This window comes from Salvelinus fontinalis, chromosome 4 (assembly GCF_029448725.1).
Source record: "Salvelinus fontinalis isolate EN_2023a chromosome 4, ASM2944872v1, whole genome shotgun sequence".
Lineage (NCBI taxonomy): Eukaryota > Metazoa > Chordata > Actinopteri > Salmoniformes > Salmonidae > Salvelinus > Salvelinus fontinalis.
Window position 1 is genome coordinate 74,679,951 of NC_074668.1, and position 17,621 is coordinate 74,697,571.

At 40.4% G+C, this 17,621-nt stretch overlaps 2 protein-coding genes across 2 annotated transcripts; both read left to right on the forward strand.

Annotated features, from left to right (window-relative positions):
• The first annotated feature begins 64 nt into the window (after window positions 1–64).
• Window positions 65–2,096, forward strand: LOC129854383 (60S acidic ribosomal protein P2-like). Its single transcript, XM_055921354.1, has 5 exons — window positions 65–174; window positions 931–1,054; window positions 1,207–1,255; window positions 1,388–1,483; window positions 1,978–2,096. The coding sequence occupies exons 2-5, from the start codon at window positions 932–934 to the stop codon at window positions 2,052–2,054; spliced, it is 345 nt and encodes a 114-aa protein (XP_055777329.1). The 5' UTR covers window positions 65–174; window position 931; the 3' UTR covers window positions 2,055–2,096.
• Window positions 2,097–11,136: 9,040 nt separating this feature from the next.
• LOC129854384 (ferritin, heavy subunit) lies at window positions 11,137–15,972 on the forward strand. Its single transcript, XM_055921355.1, has 5 exons — window positions 11,137–11,384; window positions 13,302–13,407; window positions 14,486–14,632; window positions 15,092–15,217; window positions 15,585–15,972. Exons 2-5 carry the CDS (start codon window positions 13,306–13,308, stop codon window positions 15,741–15,743), a joined length of 534 nt encoding a protein of 177 aa, XP_055777330.1. The 5' UTR covers window positions 11,137–11,384; window positions 13,302–13,305; the 3' UTR covers window positions 15,744–15,972.
• The last annotated feature ends 1,649 nt before the right edge of the window (window positions 15,973–17,621 follow it).

Genomic DNA, 17,621 nt, shown 5'->3' on the forward strand with positions numbered 1-17,621 from the left:
CTCCTCACTTCGCCTTGCAAATCAAGTGCACCCTATTGTGAATTTTCTCCTCCAATCAAAATTCATTCGATTTCCCCGCCCATCAAGCGTTTTTCCGTTTCCCCCCTGCTTTGGAACTTCCTTTCCGCCTGTGCAAATCTCGTCGTGAACACGCATCTGCTTTCTCCGTGTCAAGTGAGTGTCTTCTAAAGGAAATTTAGTACATATACACCCTGTGAAAATAAGTCCAACACGGCACCATAACGTAGGCATTCCCTTCAAATATTTGTCTTAACCTAAAATTGGACAGCAAATAATGTATTGGAGAGGAGCATGCTAGCCAGTTCGCTTGCTACCTAACAGCCATGACATGTCACCATGTGTACTCGCTCTCACTGTTGCCTCAAAGAAACAAGTCCCAAAACTGTAGCTAGCTGATTGGTAACATTATTTGCGAGGGAGTTTTTCAATGCCACATCTTCATATTCTGATTGAAGAAATAACAGTTCTCAGTGACAAACTCACCAACTGGAACTTTGTGGACAGTGCGCTAGCAAGCTCGACTAGCTAGCTAATTTGCTAACCTCAGTTATTTAGCTAACGTTACCTAGTTAGCTAATCAATCAGATGATTTGAGTAAGGCAGTGAGTCCTAGTCTTTGGTAAAGATGCTCAACCAACCTATTTTTTTCTCACTTAGATTATGGAGAAGGTGTCTAAATATCACTCTTGAAACAAATGTATAATAGGTGTTTGTAGGCCTAGCTACTTGATGCTCTGTGGGTATGACATGGAAAAGTCTTAATTGTTTCTATGTTATAGGGTTATACTGCGAAGTTCCCTTTGAGACGCATGTGTACTTTTATTTGTCTAAAGTAATATAACTGTATTGGTATTTTTTTTTAATGCCTTGTTTTTTGTTGTTGTAACTGCATCATGATCTGTATTGCAGAATGCGTTACGTTGCTGCATACCTACTCTCTGCCCTTGGTGGTAATGCCAGCCCACAGGCTGCTGACATAAAGAAGATCCTGGAAAGTGTTGGCATTGAGGCTGACAAGACACGCATGGAGAAAGTATGTTTAATATCACATGTTTTACTTTATCTCAGTATTGAGTAAAGGAAATGCATGATTTGTGTGTTCTGAAAGTGGAGCTATATCAGAAAACAACATGCTTGCAATCTCTGGGCCACTAATTTCTGACCCCTTTTTCTCTTCCCCTTCAGGTTGTCACTGAACTTGGTGGCAAAAATGTGGAAGAGGTGATTGCCCAGGGTGAGTTGCCAATGCATAATGAAAAGTCACTGAAGAGAACACATCTACTTAAAATTAGAACCTGAAATAGTCAGTCTGGACTAAGAACAATATAGTTGTAATTAAATCAGTTAACTGTAATTTCTCTCACAGGCTATGGTAAACTGGCCAGTATGCCAGCAGGTGGTGCTGTGGCAGTGGCCAGCTCAGGTGGAGCCGCTGCTGCTGGAGCAGCTGCCCCCACTGCAGGTGAGCATACATCAGAGCCCACATGAGTGTTCTAGATCCTTGTCAAGTTGACCTTTTGGATGTCCATCATTTTCCATGCCAAACTGGGCGCAATGCTATCTTATGAGGTGTTAAATTTATAGATATTGATGTGTGGGTCAGCTCTATTGATGTGGCACTTGGTCAGGCAAGCTAAAGCTTATTTGCCTTTACTAAATACATGGGAAATGTTATAGTACAGAACAGTCTCAATGCAAACATTATTAAAACAGTTTCATTGCTAAATGCATGTTTTTTTTTAAATTGGTGGGTGTCATTATTTTTATTACATCAAGGCTGGTAGAATGGGGCCATTTTAAAAACAGCAGGTCAGTTTCATATTGATAAATGGCTGATAAGCGCATTACTAGTACATAAAGGGTAGTTATTTTGGTTAACTGTTATATTACTTTCACTAGAGCTGGCTGTGTTTTCAGACAATTTGTATGGTTAATTGATTACTTATCTCTTTACAGCTGAGGAGAAGAAGGAAGAGAAGGAGGAGTCTGAAGAGGGATCTGATGATGACATGGGATTCGGCCTGTTTGACTAAACTTGTTCAAAATCTGAAATAAACTTTGTAGAAAAGGCTAAATATTCCGTGTATTTTCTTCTTTGGGTATTTTGCTTAATGAAAACTTTTTTTGTTTCCATCTGGACACAGCCACTGAAGCAGTTGGGTGCTGCATAGCCCTTGATGACTGTTCCATTACATTACACAAGTCATTGGACGAGGGCGTCTTCTGTACTGGGGGATTTTGGTAAGAGCCATGGATGCTCAGTTTGATCATTAACACGCATCACTTGCGGTAGTGTTTTGGAAGCAAAAGGACCTTTCAAATTAGATAAATGTAATAAAGGATTAAATGAGAGCACTGTTGAGAGCACTGTTGCCTGAGCACTGTTGCGCTCAGGCAATAATCCAAGATGGTCTGTGTCATTGAAAATAAATGTTATGCTAGAAGTATAATAACTACATGGATGATTGCATGTTTTCTGTGATCTAAATAGCTAGTACTGTGTACAGTATAGTATTAGTGTTCCCACACCAACATGCAGTATCTCCGCGTTACAGCGTGTGTTTACGGAAAACAGAAATTGAAGTTAGTCTACGTACTACCTGTGCTAATTGGCCATCTGCGTCTCCTAACGTGTGTAAATGGATGCTACAAACGGGTTGTCAATGGAAAAATACTATTGGCTGCAACTTAACTGTACAGCAAGTGTATTTTGCATTTGTGAAATTATTTTGGGATAAGAAAGTAGGGATTATGTTTAGAATTGTGCAACAATTGAGAATTGGTTTAGGTGAAGTATTTGGCTGTTTAGGCTTCCAGAGCCATATCGCCTTTAAACAACATGTGAGGTCCTTGGACTATAAGGAGCAATGTTAGCAACCTTTAGTCAATGTTTGGACTTGGTGCTGCAGTGCAGCCATGTAGGGGTGAAGGTGCAAGTAGTCATTTGCTTGCTACTGTACATTTCTTTAAATCTACTTCTATTTTGGGAATTGTAGTCAAGGTGTGTGACGGTGGTATTGATTGTTGACTAATTTGACTGCTACGACAATGTTTTCGGGAGTTACTAGTGTAGTAGTAGGAAAAAGGTTAAATTCATGGATACAACAGCAGGTAGCGCCATTTACCCTTCTGCTACTGGCACCGTCCAGAAACAACCCCAGTCTCACTAGACACGTCTGAAAGTCTTGAATGGGTACTATAAGAAATGTTGAGCTCATGAGTCTGCAGCTACTCTTCCTAAGGTCCACATAAAATGACTGGCTAATACATAACAGTAATAGACAAGGACAGAACTATGTACACACATTTCAAATCCCATTTTATTTGTCACATGTGCCGAATACAACATGTGTAGCCCTTACAGTGAAATGCTTACAAGCCCTGTCAATGCTTTTTCCTCGTGGAAGTCACTTACGTTCCATTGCTCACGAAGACAAGAAGGAATACTCCGGTTGGAACTTTATTGAAGCCATATGTTAAAAACATCCTAGTGATTGATTGTGTACTTAGTTTGAAATGTTTCTTCAACCGGTAATATAACTTTTTGAAGTTTTTGTCCGATATAACGCTGACCAGAATTACCTTTTGGATATGTAAACCAGACGCGCTAACAAAAGAAGGTATTCGGACATAAATAACGGATTTTTTCGAACAAAACAAACATTTATTGTGGACCTGGGATTCCTGGTGTGCTTTCTGATGTAGATCATCAAAGGTAAGGGAATATTTATATATTTTCTTGTTTATGTTGACGCCATCTTTGTGGCTGTGGTGTTTTACTTTTGAGCGCCGTCTCAGATTATAGCGTGGGTTTCTTTTTCCGTAAAGTTTTTTTTAAATCTGACACAGCGGTTGCATTAAGGAGAGGTATATCTATAATTACATTTGTATAACTTGTATTATCATCTATATTTATGATGAGTATTTCTGTTGAAACGATGTGGCAATGCAAAGTCTTGATGTTTTTGCAACTAGTGAATCTAGTCGCCTCAATGTAAACTCAGATTTTTTTATATAAATATGAATTTAATCAAACAAAACATGCATGTATTGTGTAACATGAAGTCCTATGAGTGTCATCTGATGAAAATAATCGAAGGTTAGTGATTAATTTTATCTCTATACTGGTTGTTGTGAAGCTATCTAACTGGAAAATGGCTGTGATTATTGTGGTTTTGTGGTGACCTAACATAATCGTTTGTAGTGCTTTCGCTGAAAAGCCTATTTGAAATCGGACACTTTGGTGGGATTAACAACAAGATTACCTTTAAAATTATATAAGACACATGAATGTCTAAGGAATTTTAATTATGAGATTTCTGTTTTTTGAATTTGGCGCCCTGCACTTCCACTGGCTGTTGTCATATCGATCCCATTAACGGGACTGCAGCCATAAGAATTAAGAGCAATTCCTCAAGCAATAATTTTGCTAGGACTGTCTGGGGGTGGTCTGAGTGGGGAGGGGAAAACAGAAAACTAGCTGTTATTGGCAGAGAGGTTTGGAATGCTTTCTTATTGGTTTATTAACTAATTTGTCAACAGGTAAGCCAAAACTCCATCCCACCAAAACAGGCAGAAATTTCAGGTGTATTTCAAACAACTCTTACACTAAAAGGGCAGTATCATCATTTTCTACAATTTCACAGTATTATTCTACCTCATAGTGTGGAAATATATAAAACACAGAAAATCACGTTTTTGACTGCACTGGGCTTTTAAATTTGTAGGACTTTTGTTACAGCTACCACCCGCTATGGGTTTCATTAGGTAAAATACAACATTGGCACCTCCTCCACACTGACTAAAGGCGTCTGCATGCTTCCCAGCCAAAACAGTTTGTGCATATATTATGACGACATTTTGGTTCGTTTTGGACTTCGGCAAGGGTTTTTTCGGTTGTTCAGGCACACAACATTTTTTCTCGAGGCAAACCGAAGTCGGTAGTCGACTCGTCTGTGATTGGTCAACAGTAGGGATTCTACAATGAAGTGCCTGTTGTCATTCAAAGGGAGACGACTCCTTCTCATGCAAATTTTTTCTCTTGAGAAATACTGCACCAAACATTCTCCTCTGCAAAAAATGGCAAAATTAATGACATATGTCTTATGTTATCTTAGATTAATTCTGACTATTTTGAGGAAGTGTATACTGGCTACAGCGTCTCAAAATGGACAAATAGTACTATTGCCGCTTTTTAAAAAGGGCTAGCTGAGATAGTGTCATGTGTTACAGTCTACCACCCATGAAGGGTTAGCTGAGGTATAGTGTCATGTGTTAGTCTACCACCCATGAAGGGTTTGCTGAGGTATTGTGCTGGGCTTTGGACCTGCCCATAAAATGAACACGGTCCCTGTGAATCAGTTGTTATTATGCTTCTGCTCATATAAAATTAACCAGAATCAGATGGGAGTTTCACCTAAGGTCCTTGGCTCTGCTGAGGCTTTCACCTCAGCCACCGTGATCAGAGTTAACGGACGTGAAAGCAGCAACCTTGAATCATGTGGAGTTTCCTCCCTCTAAAGTTAACTTAATGATTTCCACCTTCATTCCCCTACACCACATCCACACCCAGCAGCTTCCACCAGTCACACACATATCAGTACATACTTCGGTATCATGGACAGAACTAGATTTAAAATAATTATATACACTTTATACGCTTATGCCTAACATTCCAAACATCAATAATACTTTTCTCTACTGCGACAGGCCCTGGTATCCTAAAGGCAATGTTCTTTAAATATCTTGAGAGATTCTCACAACATCAGTCACCCACTGGGCACAGACGTCAATTCAATTTCTATTCAACATTGGTTCAACATAATTTCATCGAAATGACATGGGAAACAACGTTTATTCAACCAGTGTGTGCCCAGTGAGTAGTCAGAGAGCTGAACTGAGTATCATATCATATGCAGCTGTCAGCATTGATGTACTTTGTCAGCAGCTACTGGTTGTTGGGCAGGTGGTAAATTGGCTGTGCCAAATAATCATTGAAGTTGTTTGTGCTTGCACTAGCCCCAGTAAACACAATTTGCTGAGTCCGAACAATGCAATGTTTCTATCTAGGACACAGGAAGGAATGAAACATAAGGTGGACTTTACACCCAATTACATTTTATAACCTATGTTACAATGCCCTCATTTACTGTTAGCCCATGACATCAATATACACTGAGTGTACAAAAATATGTGTGTGTTGACACATGGTCATGAGTGTGTGCTTCAATACCACTGGTGAAGTTGGGAGTGCCACCACATGACATTGTGGCCTCATTGAAAAGAATGTGTGCGTTAGTGGTGCACGTCTCAGCTGTTGGTTCACCCACCCGCAATTGCTAATAACCCACCCGCCCCCGACTGTGTGTGATAAAGTGAAAACCTGAGGCCCGCCACCGACCCCTTATGCTTGATCCAAGAATGTGGTCATAGGCTTTGTAAGGAGGGTGTGACGCAATTGCGGAGCCGCCGGAGGCATGCAGAGGCCAAATAAAAATCCATACCACATTGTCGTGCGCCTCTCAAATTTTGTAACAATGCGGAGGGTTCCGTATAGCTCCGCATTGACATAATTGGTTGACCGTAGGTGGGGGCGGGAGGTCCAGTATAAACACAAACTCACTTCCTTGACAACTTCCATCACAATAGCTCTGCTCCGCTAAGCGCAAGAAGAATGAAAGTCCTGACGTCTGCGGCGGCTGCATCGCAGTAAATGCTGTATGGTCACTTCAGATGGCAGATTGACCATGCAGAGCCTTTAACCCGCAAATATACACGGAGTGTACAAAACAACACCTGCTTTTTCCATGACATAGACTGACCAGGTGAAAGCTATGATCCCTTATTGATGTCACCTTTAAATGTAAAGTCCCTGGTTCTGGTACCGGTTCCGACCGACATTTTAGCAAAATAATCGATCTGTGGACACGATAGATCGAAATGGCTTGCATTGATTGATATCCTACAGTGTCCGTGGGAACCAGGGCTATTTATTGAGCCTGTATGACATAGGATTTGAAATCTGAAACCACTTGAAACTCTTCTGACAGTCCAGCAACTCCTGGCTGAACCCTACCTCAGCCACTGGCAAAGCACATGTCTGCATCTTACAAGGCTTTGCATGGTCCATCCAGTGTTTGCAGTGGCTATACTGCATTTATACTTCTTGCCTTTGCTGAGCAGACCAGAGCTGTTGTCAAGGAAGTTGTTTTAAACAAAAAACACTTTCTGTTTGTCATTAATGGACAAGATTTAATGAGTTCAGGAAGCCAAGCTAAATGGGACCAGACGTTTTGATCAAGAGAGACCTTTTGAAAATATGCACATTTTCTCTAACACTCACAATACAAATCTCTATTATACAGTTATTGTTACGGATACAAGTATTCTGTGTGTATCCTGTGTGTATTTTTGTTCTCCTTCTCCCCTACTCACAGGTGACAATCATCATTCCCCAATCAGTCATCAATCAGTCGCTAATCGGAAGACACCTGCTCCTTTTCTCCTACCCAATCACAGTCCCTTTCCCTTGGTTTAAAAACCCTGTCAGTTGTATTCTCTAGAGCTCAATCTCTCTGTAAATGCCATATGTCTGTAGATCCATTGTGTGGTTTTGCGTCTACATGTCACTTTGTCACCACCTGTGAGTATTGTTTTTGGTTATGGTGTTTGAGTGTTTGTTTGATGGTGGGAAAAGGGGGTAACCAGACAGTTCGCCCATGGGCATACACTACCTGTAGATAAACTTTGTTAAATACACTAGTTAGAACTGGGCGGTCCACCCACTGTGTTTTTGGTTAGTTAGCTGTTGGTGAAGTACGCTAGTCTAACTTAGGGGTATTTTTGAATACTTATTATTTATTTCCTTGGGTCTAGCTCAGCCCCTTTTCTGCCCCCCTTTACCGTGTGTTTAGAAATAAACCCTGAGTGTTTGACGGTAATTAAGTTGTCTGTTATTTCGTTCTCACTGTTACTTTGTCACTGTTATAATTTGCGTACTGTTATTTGCGTGAGTAGTTACGGGTCCCATTACCATCCCCCCCTAGATTGTCGGGCCAAAGGGATTCGTAACAGTTATAAAGGTGAAATCTTATAATTAGGTGTTTTTATGTGATTATGCAAAGTGTAACGTCTGCTTCCAAGTCACACTCTCAAACACGTAGATCCCCTGAACGCAGCTCACTTTCCAGCCCACTCTGCAGCTCACTCTCAAACACATAGATCCCCTGAACGCAGCTCACTCTTCAGATCCAATCACCTGAATTCTGATCACCTGTTCACACACCTGTATGTCATATCACACACTATTTAGTTTAGTTCTTTGCACCCCATCACTGAGTTAATGTTTGTTTTGTGACATGCTTCTATTCAGAGTTCTGGTGTTCCCATAATGTACGCCTCTCTGTGTATGATAGTTTTTGCCTACCTCACTAACGATGCCTATACCCTGCCTGTACCTTAGCCTATTGGATTTCCTGTAATCAACCTATTGCCTGATCTCCCGAATGACATTGCTAGCCTTTTCCTTGCCAGTACTGTTGCCCTGTTGGGCCCCCTGTGTATGACCTTCTGCCTGGACCCAACTACCTGCCTCCTCCTGTGGTCCCTTACAATAAACACCCGCTGCGCCCTCCGCTTCACACCAGCTCTGTCTCCCATTGTGTTCATTACATAAAGCATATAAGTCAAGCCTTATTCTTAGTTTTTTTGAATAGGAAATGCATTAAATATTTTATATTTTTATCATATTTGTACTGTACTTGAGCTTTTGTCTTTAAAAGTGACTACACCTCAGCAATTTACAATTATTTTTACCAGAAAGTTGATGTTAAGCTTTCTTGGCGTATGTAGCATTACTAGTTATTGTTTATGGCCCTCATGATAAACAATTACTTGGATTACATTTTGTTACATTTAACTGGTTAAATCTGCTTCAATCAGTGTAGATGAAGGGAAGGAGACAGATTAAAGGATTGTTAAGTCTTGAGACATGGAATGGGTATGTGTGCCATTCAGAGGGTGAATGGGCCAGACAAAAGATTTAAGTGCCTTTGAACAGGGTATGGTAGTAGATGCCAGGCACGCCGGTTTGAGTGTCAAGAACTGCAACGCTGCTGGGTTTTTCCACACACAACAGTTTCTCGTGTGTATCAAGAATGGTCCACCACCCAAAGGACATCCAGCCAACTTGACACAACTGTGGGAATCATTGGAGTCAACATGGGCCTACATCCCTGTGGAATGTTTTTGACACCTTGTAGAGTGCAAAAGAGGGTGCAACTCAATATTAGGAAGGTGTTCCTAATGTTTTGAACACTCAGTGTATGGGGAGTGCTGCTGAGCCATCAACAGTCATCCATATGCTGCAGTAAAATATGCTGCACTTCTTTGTAACAATGTAATCAGATGTGGGTGACGCAGCAGATAGCCAGTTCAAATAATTGTATTTGTATCCATGCCTTAATTCATCATCAATCCTGTATATAAAAACAAGTGGAGATGAAAGGCATATCTTAATTAATACCTTGTCCCCAGACTAATATATAGCACATTATGTTTCCTAGCATTGGGAGGAAGTGTCTGAATGAGATTACTTGGAAGATGCAAATGAGAGCTTGTGAGACCTAGTGGCAAAGGAAACGAGAGTTTTATTCATGGGTTGGATTTTCAACCAGTGTCTATGGCATTGTTACAGCATTTTCTGTTGTGATTATATGATACACTGAATGACAATGACCCGGCAGTCCTCTGCTCTGGATGGCTGACTGTTGGGTACACACAGTGGTTATTAACTTTGTAGCATACCAGACAGAACTGTGGTGATGATAGTACTGTTTATCTGCTACAGCTGTTCAGTGTCAGTATTTAGTCACATGGCGACGGTTCTTCCCATTATTAAAAATCAAGCCTAGCCTGAAACTTATAGCCACACAACTGTAATCAAATAATTCATAATGGTTTTGTGTACTTATCCTAATTTGCCCTATTTTTCCACCATGATAATGCCAATCAACTAAGTAGGACTACACCATAAATAAGTCATTTCACTGATGGTATCTCATTCATATGGCCACAGTTAGACTCTCAGAACCTATTTCAATGTGATTTTAATGTGTGGCACCCATTGTGCTTGGGATTCTGAGATCTTTTGTGTCGATCAGACTATGACATCAGTTCTGCTGTTGTCACTTCTGGGAAATTCAATTCCCCCTTTAAAAATACCCGTTACGCAATATCATGAATTGTCAGCATTCTGCTAAGAAAATGTGGTCTACGTGACTGTTTAGTGTATTAAGTTCCTTATTTGATTAATCATGTTTTTTGTGTAAGGCCTTTGTTTTTAGTGTGACCTGACCAGGGGAAAACTCTGGGTCCATCCTTGGGAGCCTTAGCCTAGTATTTTTTTAGGTTATGACTGGTGGTCTGGAAAAACTCTAGACCAGGGATCATCAACTAGATTTAGCCGCGGGATTTCTTCTTGAGCGGGGGCCGGAACATAGACTGCAAATTGACTGCAAGAAGCCCAAACAGATATAATATTTGACTAATACAAAATAATTTAAAACCTTGCTTGAACATGATCTCTCTATTATGTGTGATTATACATTTGACATTTTAGTAATTCAGCAGACACTCTTATCCAGAGCGACTTACAGGAGTAATTAGAGTTAAGTGCCTTGCTCAAAGGCACAGACAGATTTTTCACCTAGTTGGCTCAGGGATTCAAACCAGCAACCTTTCAGTTACTGACCCAGTGGTTAATGGCCCAGCACTCAACTGCTAGGCTACCTGCCACCCAGATTCCTCAAAAAAAATCACTTGGAGCTGTTTTCCTGGTGTTTTTAGATTTATTTTAATTTATGTACAACAATGAAAACTCAACAGAACCTGGGGGAACAAATAAAACCACCATTTGCCCCCGAGGAACCCTGATCTAGGCTCTACTCACGTGATACCATTTCCATCTGTTTGCTATGTCTCACTGAGTAAAAAAAGGATTTCAAACAAGTGTCTTGCTTTACCATATAGTTTGACCAAATAGAGAAATATTTTATATACATTTAAAAATGATGAGCTTTGACAGTTCCTCCTTGCGTCTCCTCCCCTTACTGCTTTTGACGACGTCCTTCCCTATTTAACCACTGCGCAACCCTCACCACTCACGCATATCAGTTTGCAGACGAGAGTAAAGGTTACCTGCTTCAACAGTGCTTGAACGGCAACCTTCTACTCTTTTGAAGCAATTTCTCTTTGATTGAATTCATCCCTTTTGAAAACCAAATTAGATCAAGCTATCCATAACATCGTTGAAACGAACAATTCGAATCACTCACACACCCTCATCGGAACAGAAAAGACACAAGGTAAGACAAATAACATATCTAGTTAAGAATAAATAAGTTACTAAACTAGCTGGTTGACATAATTAGTTGGATGATGTAACGTAACTAGATAGCCACTACCGCCCAAGGCCGTACTACTGAGGGTGGCTAACTAGCTACGTTATGTAACAAGCTAGTTAACGTTAACAAGCTTGCGACGATGTCAAATGCGTTGTAACGTTAGCATTGTAAAATAACTCAACGTTGTTACAATAACGCTAGGTACTAGTATCTAGCTAACAATCGTCAATGTTATAATTGTGGTGGTTTACTTCATATGACATTGTGTTGCCAAATAATGGCGTCTGGCGTCCAGTTTTGGCAACTACGTTTTTTTCAGTGATCGGTTCCTTGATTTGCCGTTACGTCGACGTCACAGCACCAATTTAACTTGCTGCGGTCCAAGACGTAGCGTTTTCGTCCGCTCTCTTACGCACACTGCAACCTTTGTTCTTCTCTGCCTGTATGCGCGACGTTGCTGTGACTTCTGTTGCACTGACAGTTTCTCGTTTGCGGCAGAATTAAGTGGGGAAAGTCGTTAAACGCTATCAACTAAACACTCGTTTGGGGAGGAGTCAGAACTCGCTAAATATAAATTGTCAACACTGATGGCCTTGGTCGGTGAAGTGCGACGATCTATTTTATTGACAAGATAGTCGATTAACAATGGAAGTACATGCCTCAAGGCGGCAAATCTAGCCAATCTATTGTAGAATAGAGGAATTCCCTCGTAACAACTTAAACATTATGTTCGATCAAATAAACTTCACTTATAAAAATAGCAATTCAGTTTTTTTACCCTTATTTTATTGGATAAGTCAGTTAAGGACAAACTCGGACGACGCTGGGCCAATTGTTCACCACCCTAGAGGACTCTCGATCAAGGGCAGATGTGATACAGCCTGGATTCGAACCAGGGACTTGTTGTGAAGCCTCATGCAGTTCCTTAGACTGCTGCACAATTTCAAATAAATTGATGCCACATAGGTCATATGTCAAACATTTATTCTACTGTCAAAATTGACAAGTGTAAATAAGAATTTGTCAGTTGGGTCAAACTGAGTTTTCGGTGAATTAGTGTACTGAATATGTGACTGTTTCCACATTTCAATGAATTAACCTCTAACTAAATTGTAGAAATGTTTACATATATTGAAAGCATTTCATGAGAACTTAAAGGTGTGTAAAATGAAAATATTGTCCCCACTTACACTAATTTATTGACGGTCCCGAAGATAAGCCTCTGGTGCTACTGAAAGCCAACCACATTTGCTTTGGTGTCACACCAATTATTGTTTGAGTTCAGTCATAGCCGCTAGCATTTCTTAATGAACCATATCTAAAACAAGGCTATATCAGGAAGAGCAGTCGCCCTTAAAGCAGACAGTCTGCTTAATCTGCGTGTACATATTTTGGGCGGTGTCGACCCTCTTGCTACCTCTCTGGGTGTGATGTGTTTAGATAAGGTCCGAGTAGCTAGCTAAATAGAAGAATATATCTGTTTTACTATTTGGTGGCAGCCGGATTTGCAATGACAACGACCTGCCCATCGTGTTTAAATGCGTCACTGTGGTATTTTGGGTCATGTTTTGCTGTTACTTGCATGCTGACACTGCGTGTGTGGAGATATGCATGCTTCATTAAAGTCCAAATACTTGTGCTCTACTAGCCAACTGAAGGGCTACAGTGATGCATCTCTCATAACCAAACAAACCGCTTATCTATAGAATGGAATGACTGGATAGCACCAACTTTCTGTAATGTTAGACAATGAGTTTGACGAGTTGGATAATCTTCACTTTGGCATCAGGGCTCTCATGCTGTTTTAAAAGTGCCTGAATTCATTGAAACAAAGTGTGCCCTCCTTTCTTTTTGACAGTTAATCTATTTCCATTTCAGAAACATGCCTTCTCCGATTAGACAGAACTTCCATCAGGACTGTGAGGCTGCCATCAACCGGCAGATCAACCTGGAGCTGTACGCTTCCTATGTCTATCTGTCCATGGTAAGACTGGAAGGGGAAGGGTGTGGCAAGTGTAGTCAAGGATACTAGTATGACTGATTAAATTACAGGAACACTGAGTCATGAGGTGTAAGAAAAGGTAACACCCCATGACAGTGCAGATGGGTGTGTTTTCAACACACTGGCCTCTTGCATCCCATTTAATACTAGGGCTGGGCGGTATAGCCTAAATTGTCATTGTTTTCAACCTTGTGTGATGCACTATTCTATTTAGTGAGATCACACTCTGAATCACTTTTGTTGTACAATTCACTGCATTTCAAACAGTCAGCAATAATCTAAAGAATTCAGGGCTCATGAAATGATATCTAGGCCAAATATAAGCCTTCCACAACCATAAGACCCACTAATTTAATTATCTAATCAAAATAGTTAAGTGCTTTTTTGCGGTAATAGCTGTTAACAGGAGGCTAGCATGTTTATGCCTCAACTTTCTCACTTATTATTCACAATTCATTCAGCACTGTCTGTAATCATGGTAGCATCCATATTAATGTAGATGTGTTTAGTAACATTCTGTTCTTATTTAGTGACTCCAAAAAGACGATGCATTATTTACCATTTCTATTGGATGCAAATGTATCCAATGAGTTTGGAGTCACAAGCTTGATGTAGTCATTGCGTGTTAGGAATATGGGACCAAATATTCTAACTTTAATACACTGAAGTACTTTTGGTCTCCTAAAATGGTTGGACAATGTATAAAAGTGCTGTACTTTCTAAACGGTTGACCCGATATGGATCAAAATACCCTCCAATTAAAGCTGTCTGTAATTGAACCTTATAGTCATTGTATCATTTCAAGTGCTGGATACAGATCCAAAACGACAACAATGTCATTGTCCCAACACTTGTGGAGCTCATTTTATCTGCTTACTGATAGCAGTGATCATTGTAGCTGCACATTGATTCTACTGATAGCCACTAATGTCAAGAATCACTTTATTGGGCTTTTGATTCGGCAAACAAAGTTAAGGTCTTGTGATCAGCTTTTTATGATAGAACTGGAACCAGCCAGGTATCTTTGAACTCAGTCTTTCTTTACCTTCTCCTGTCTCAGGCGTATTACTTTGATCGTGATGACCAGGCCCTGCACAACTTTGCCAAGTTTTTCAAGAACCAGTCCCACGAAGAACGTGAGCACGCTGAGAAGCTGATGAAAGTTCAGAACCAGAGGGGAGGGAGAATCTTCCTGCAGGACATCAAGGTGTGTGCGAAGTGCATGTCCATGTTTCGCCTGTGTGCAAATGCATGCTTTCAGCGGGAGTTTAGTGTGGGGATATGATAGTTCCCATCTAGGGAGGGCCGACAGAGGGAGGAGATTAAGGGTGTGGACCACTTATCTTTCACAGACATTTAAACCGCTGCGAGTGTCATTGAAACTGTCAGGGATAAATGTACTGTTGCAATGGGCATGGAGAGAATGTTAAACAGCAGCCATACTGAATCCTAGAGAAAGACTGACTTTGCTTAGACAGAATAAAGCAATGAGGGGTTAAGAAAACGGACAACAGGTGATATTTAAACTTGACTAAATGGTTATTAAGCAGCTAGGTAGCCAATGTGTACTCCAGTTTGTCTGACATAAGCCACTGGGGGGGAATAGTGGCTTGTGTAGAAGCACTACTGCTGCTCTTCCTAACAGCGCATGTATGGCTTGTTCCAGAAACCAGAGAAGGATGAGTGGGGTAGCGGTGTGGAGGCCCTTGAGAGTGCCCTGCAGCTGGAGAAGAGTGTGAACCAGTCCCTGCTGGACCTGCACAAGGTCTGCTCTGAACACAACGACCCACACGTGAGTATATGGAGTCATGAACTATACACAGGCAAAACACCATGTTATTTTAACTGCAAGATGTTTTTAAGAATGTCTGAAGATTTAAAATCAGAATCTAATGCACCCATATTTCACATGTAATTCAGGATATCATAAACAGGGTGCCAAAAATGAAAAACCTGATGGACTTCAGGTCTTTGCAGTGTACACTTTTATCAGTGCCAAGTCCAGTGGGTCACATGAAAGGTTTTCTACTCTGGGGTTGTAAAAACCCTTTTCCTCTAGGGTCTAGAAGAACACTAGAGATTATTCATCCCTGTTCTGTTTGAGGCATCACTCCACTGAGTTTTGCTTACCTGTTTGTCCGTCGCTCTTTCGCTCTCAGATGTGTGACTTCATTGAGACACACTACCTGGACGAGCAGGTGAAGTCCATAAAGGAGCTGGGTGACTGGGTGACCAACCTCCGCCGCATGGGTGCCCCCCAGAACGGCATGGCCGAGTACCTGTTTGACAAACACACTTTGGGGAAAGAGAGCGCATAGACCCTCCATTTTCTTGCTATATCCTATAGCTGTATTTCTGTCTTGCTTGATATATCTATAGGACTGGCATCAATCAAGTTTATCCTTGAATCCTTAGTTTGCGCTATGCTATTCCCTCCCGTTCCTATAAGCCAGTAGCCCTTTTCCTCTCTTCCAATTGCCTGTCTAGCCTGCTTGTTTTGACTGCAGTTGTCATCAAACAAAATAAATGAAACCCTCTGGATTCTGATGTGCCTCTTTGTCATATTTCTGCAGAGGTGTGCGCGTGTGTTTAAAGATTTGTCTAAATGGTCTCATTCAGACGTGGTTAAAGACTGATCAAAACTAATCTGATACAAAATGGATGGAATAAAGACAATTCAAGAAGTTGGAAGATATAGTGGAAACTACAGTAGCTAGAGAATTGAGACTGACTATAAAATAGCACACTGATATAAGATGAAATATTAAAACTACTAAACTCAGTTGATCACACTGCAATAATGCATGTGCAGAGCTCCAGTGATTCAATGCTCTTAAGAAACCTCATCACCTGAGTAGATATGAAAATATTTGATATATACTGTGTGTGTATATATCACACTGAGTTTACCAAACATTAGGAACACGTTACTAATATTGAGTTCTGTATATTGAAGGGTTTCATTCTGAAATGCTTTATACACCAATTTTCTTTCATGCTTATGGATACCTTTTCAGTAAAATGTTACTGTTCTCAGGTTTCCAGCCAACCTTTCGATGCATGTGAAATACATGTCGGATAAAAAATTTCACCAGATTTGTCGTAAACTTTACAAATATTGAATAAACTAAACACAATAGACAAGGTGGGCTCTATTTGTCTGTAAAATGTTTTATTTTTATTTTTTACCTTTTTAAGTAGGTTAAGAACAAATTATTTTCAATGATGGCCTAGGAACAGTGGGTTAACTGCCTTGTTCAGGGGGCAGAACAACAGATTTTTACCTTGTCAGCTTAGGGATTCAATCTCGCAACCTTTAAGTTACTAGTCCAACGCTCTAACCACTAGGCTACTCAGCCCCCCCGAGAGGTGGTGGCGGAAAGGCTTAAGTGACCGTATTGATTTAATAACCATATCGAAGTAATCTTGCAGTCACAAGATGACGTGTGGTCCTCCCCCTCCGACTTTGGAAAGCATACAGTTTAGGCTACAAATGACAAACTATGAACTTTACAGCATGGTGAAATTGCAAAGTGATGAGCTTGATGCTCCTTTCCCAAAAATAGTGAGGGTCTTATTCTGGTGACAAAATTAACACCCAGTGCTTGGCTGCCATTTGACAATTAAAAATGATCTCTCACTGTCCATGAACTCAATTGGATTTGTTGTGGCCCCCACAATCATTTAAGTTGCCCATCCCTGATGTAGGCTATATTCGCACTGTATCTACGAGCTGCTGGCTAGAGTGCATGTGCCAATACCAGAGTGGGCACATTCGCTATATTAACTCAATATTTTTTGTAACAAAACCATCAGTTGAAAATGTGATGGAAACTAATGTAATTTTTTTTTTTTAAATGTGCGTTATGTCATCACAAACAGACTTATCTGCAAAAAGTTAATTTGATTGAAACGCTTATCTGGTGGGAAAATGCTCAGATTTTATTCATGCGGATTTGACTTGAGGTAAATCAGGTGAAAATTTGATGGAAACCTCACTATGGATTAAGATTTGAGATGTATATTAAAAGGTTTTGTGGCAAAATGCTATATATCCATTATTTAGCTGGAATGGAATGTTTGTATCCTGCAGATTTGACATACAGATATATTTTATTGATCATTTTGTAAATATGTATTTTTTTATATTGTCACAGACATATCGGTAGACCGGAATTCTAATGATATCTAGTTTG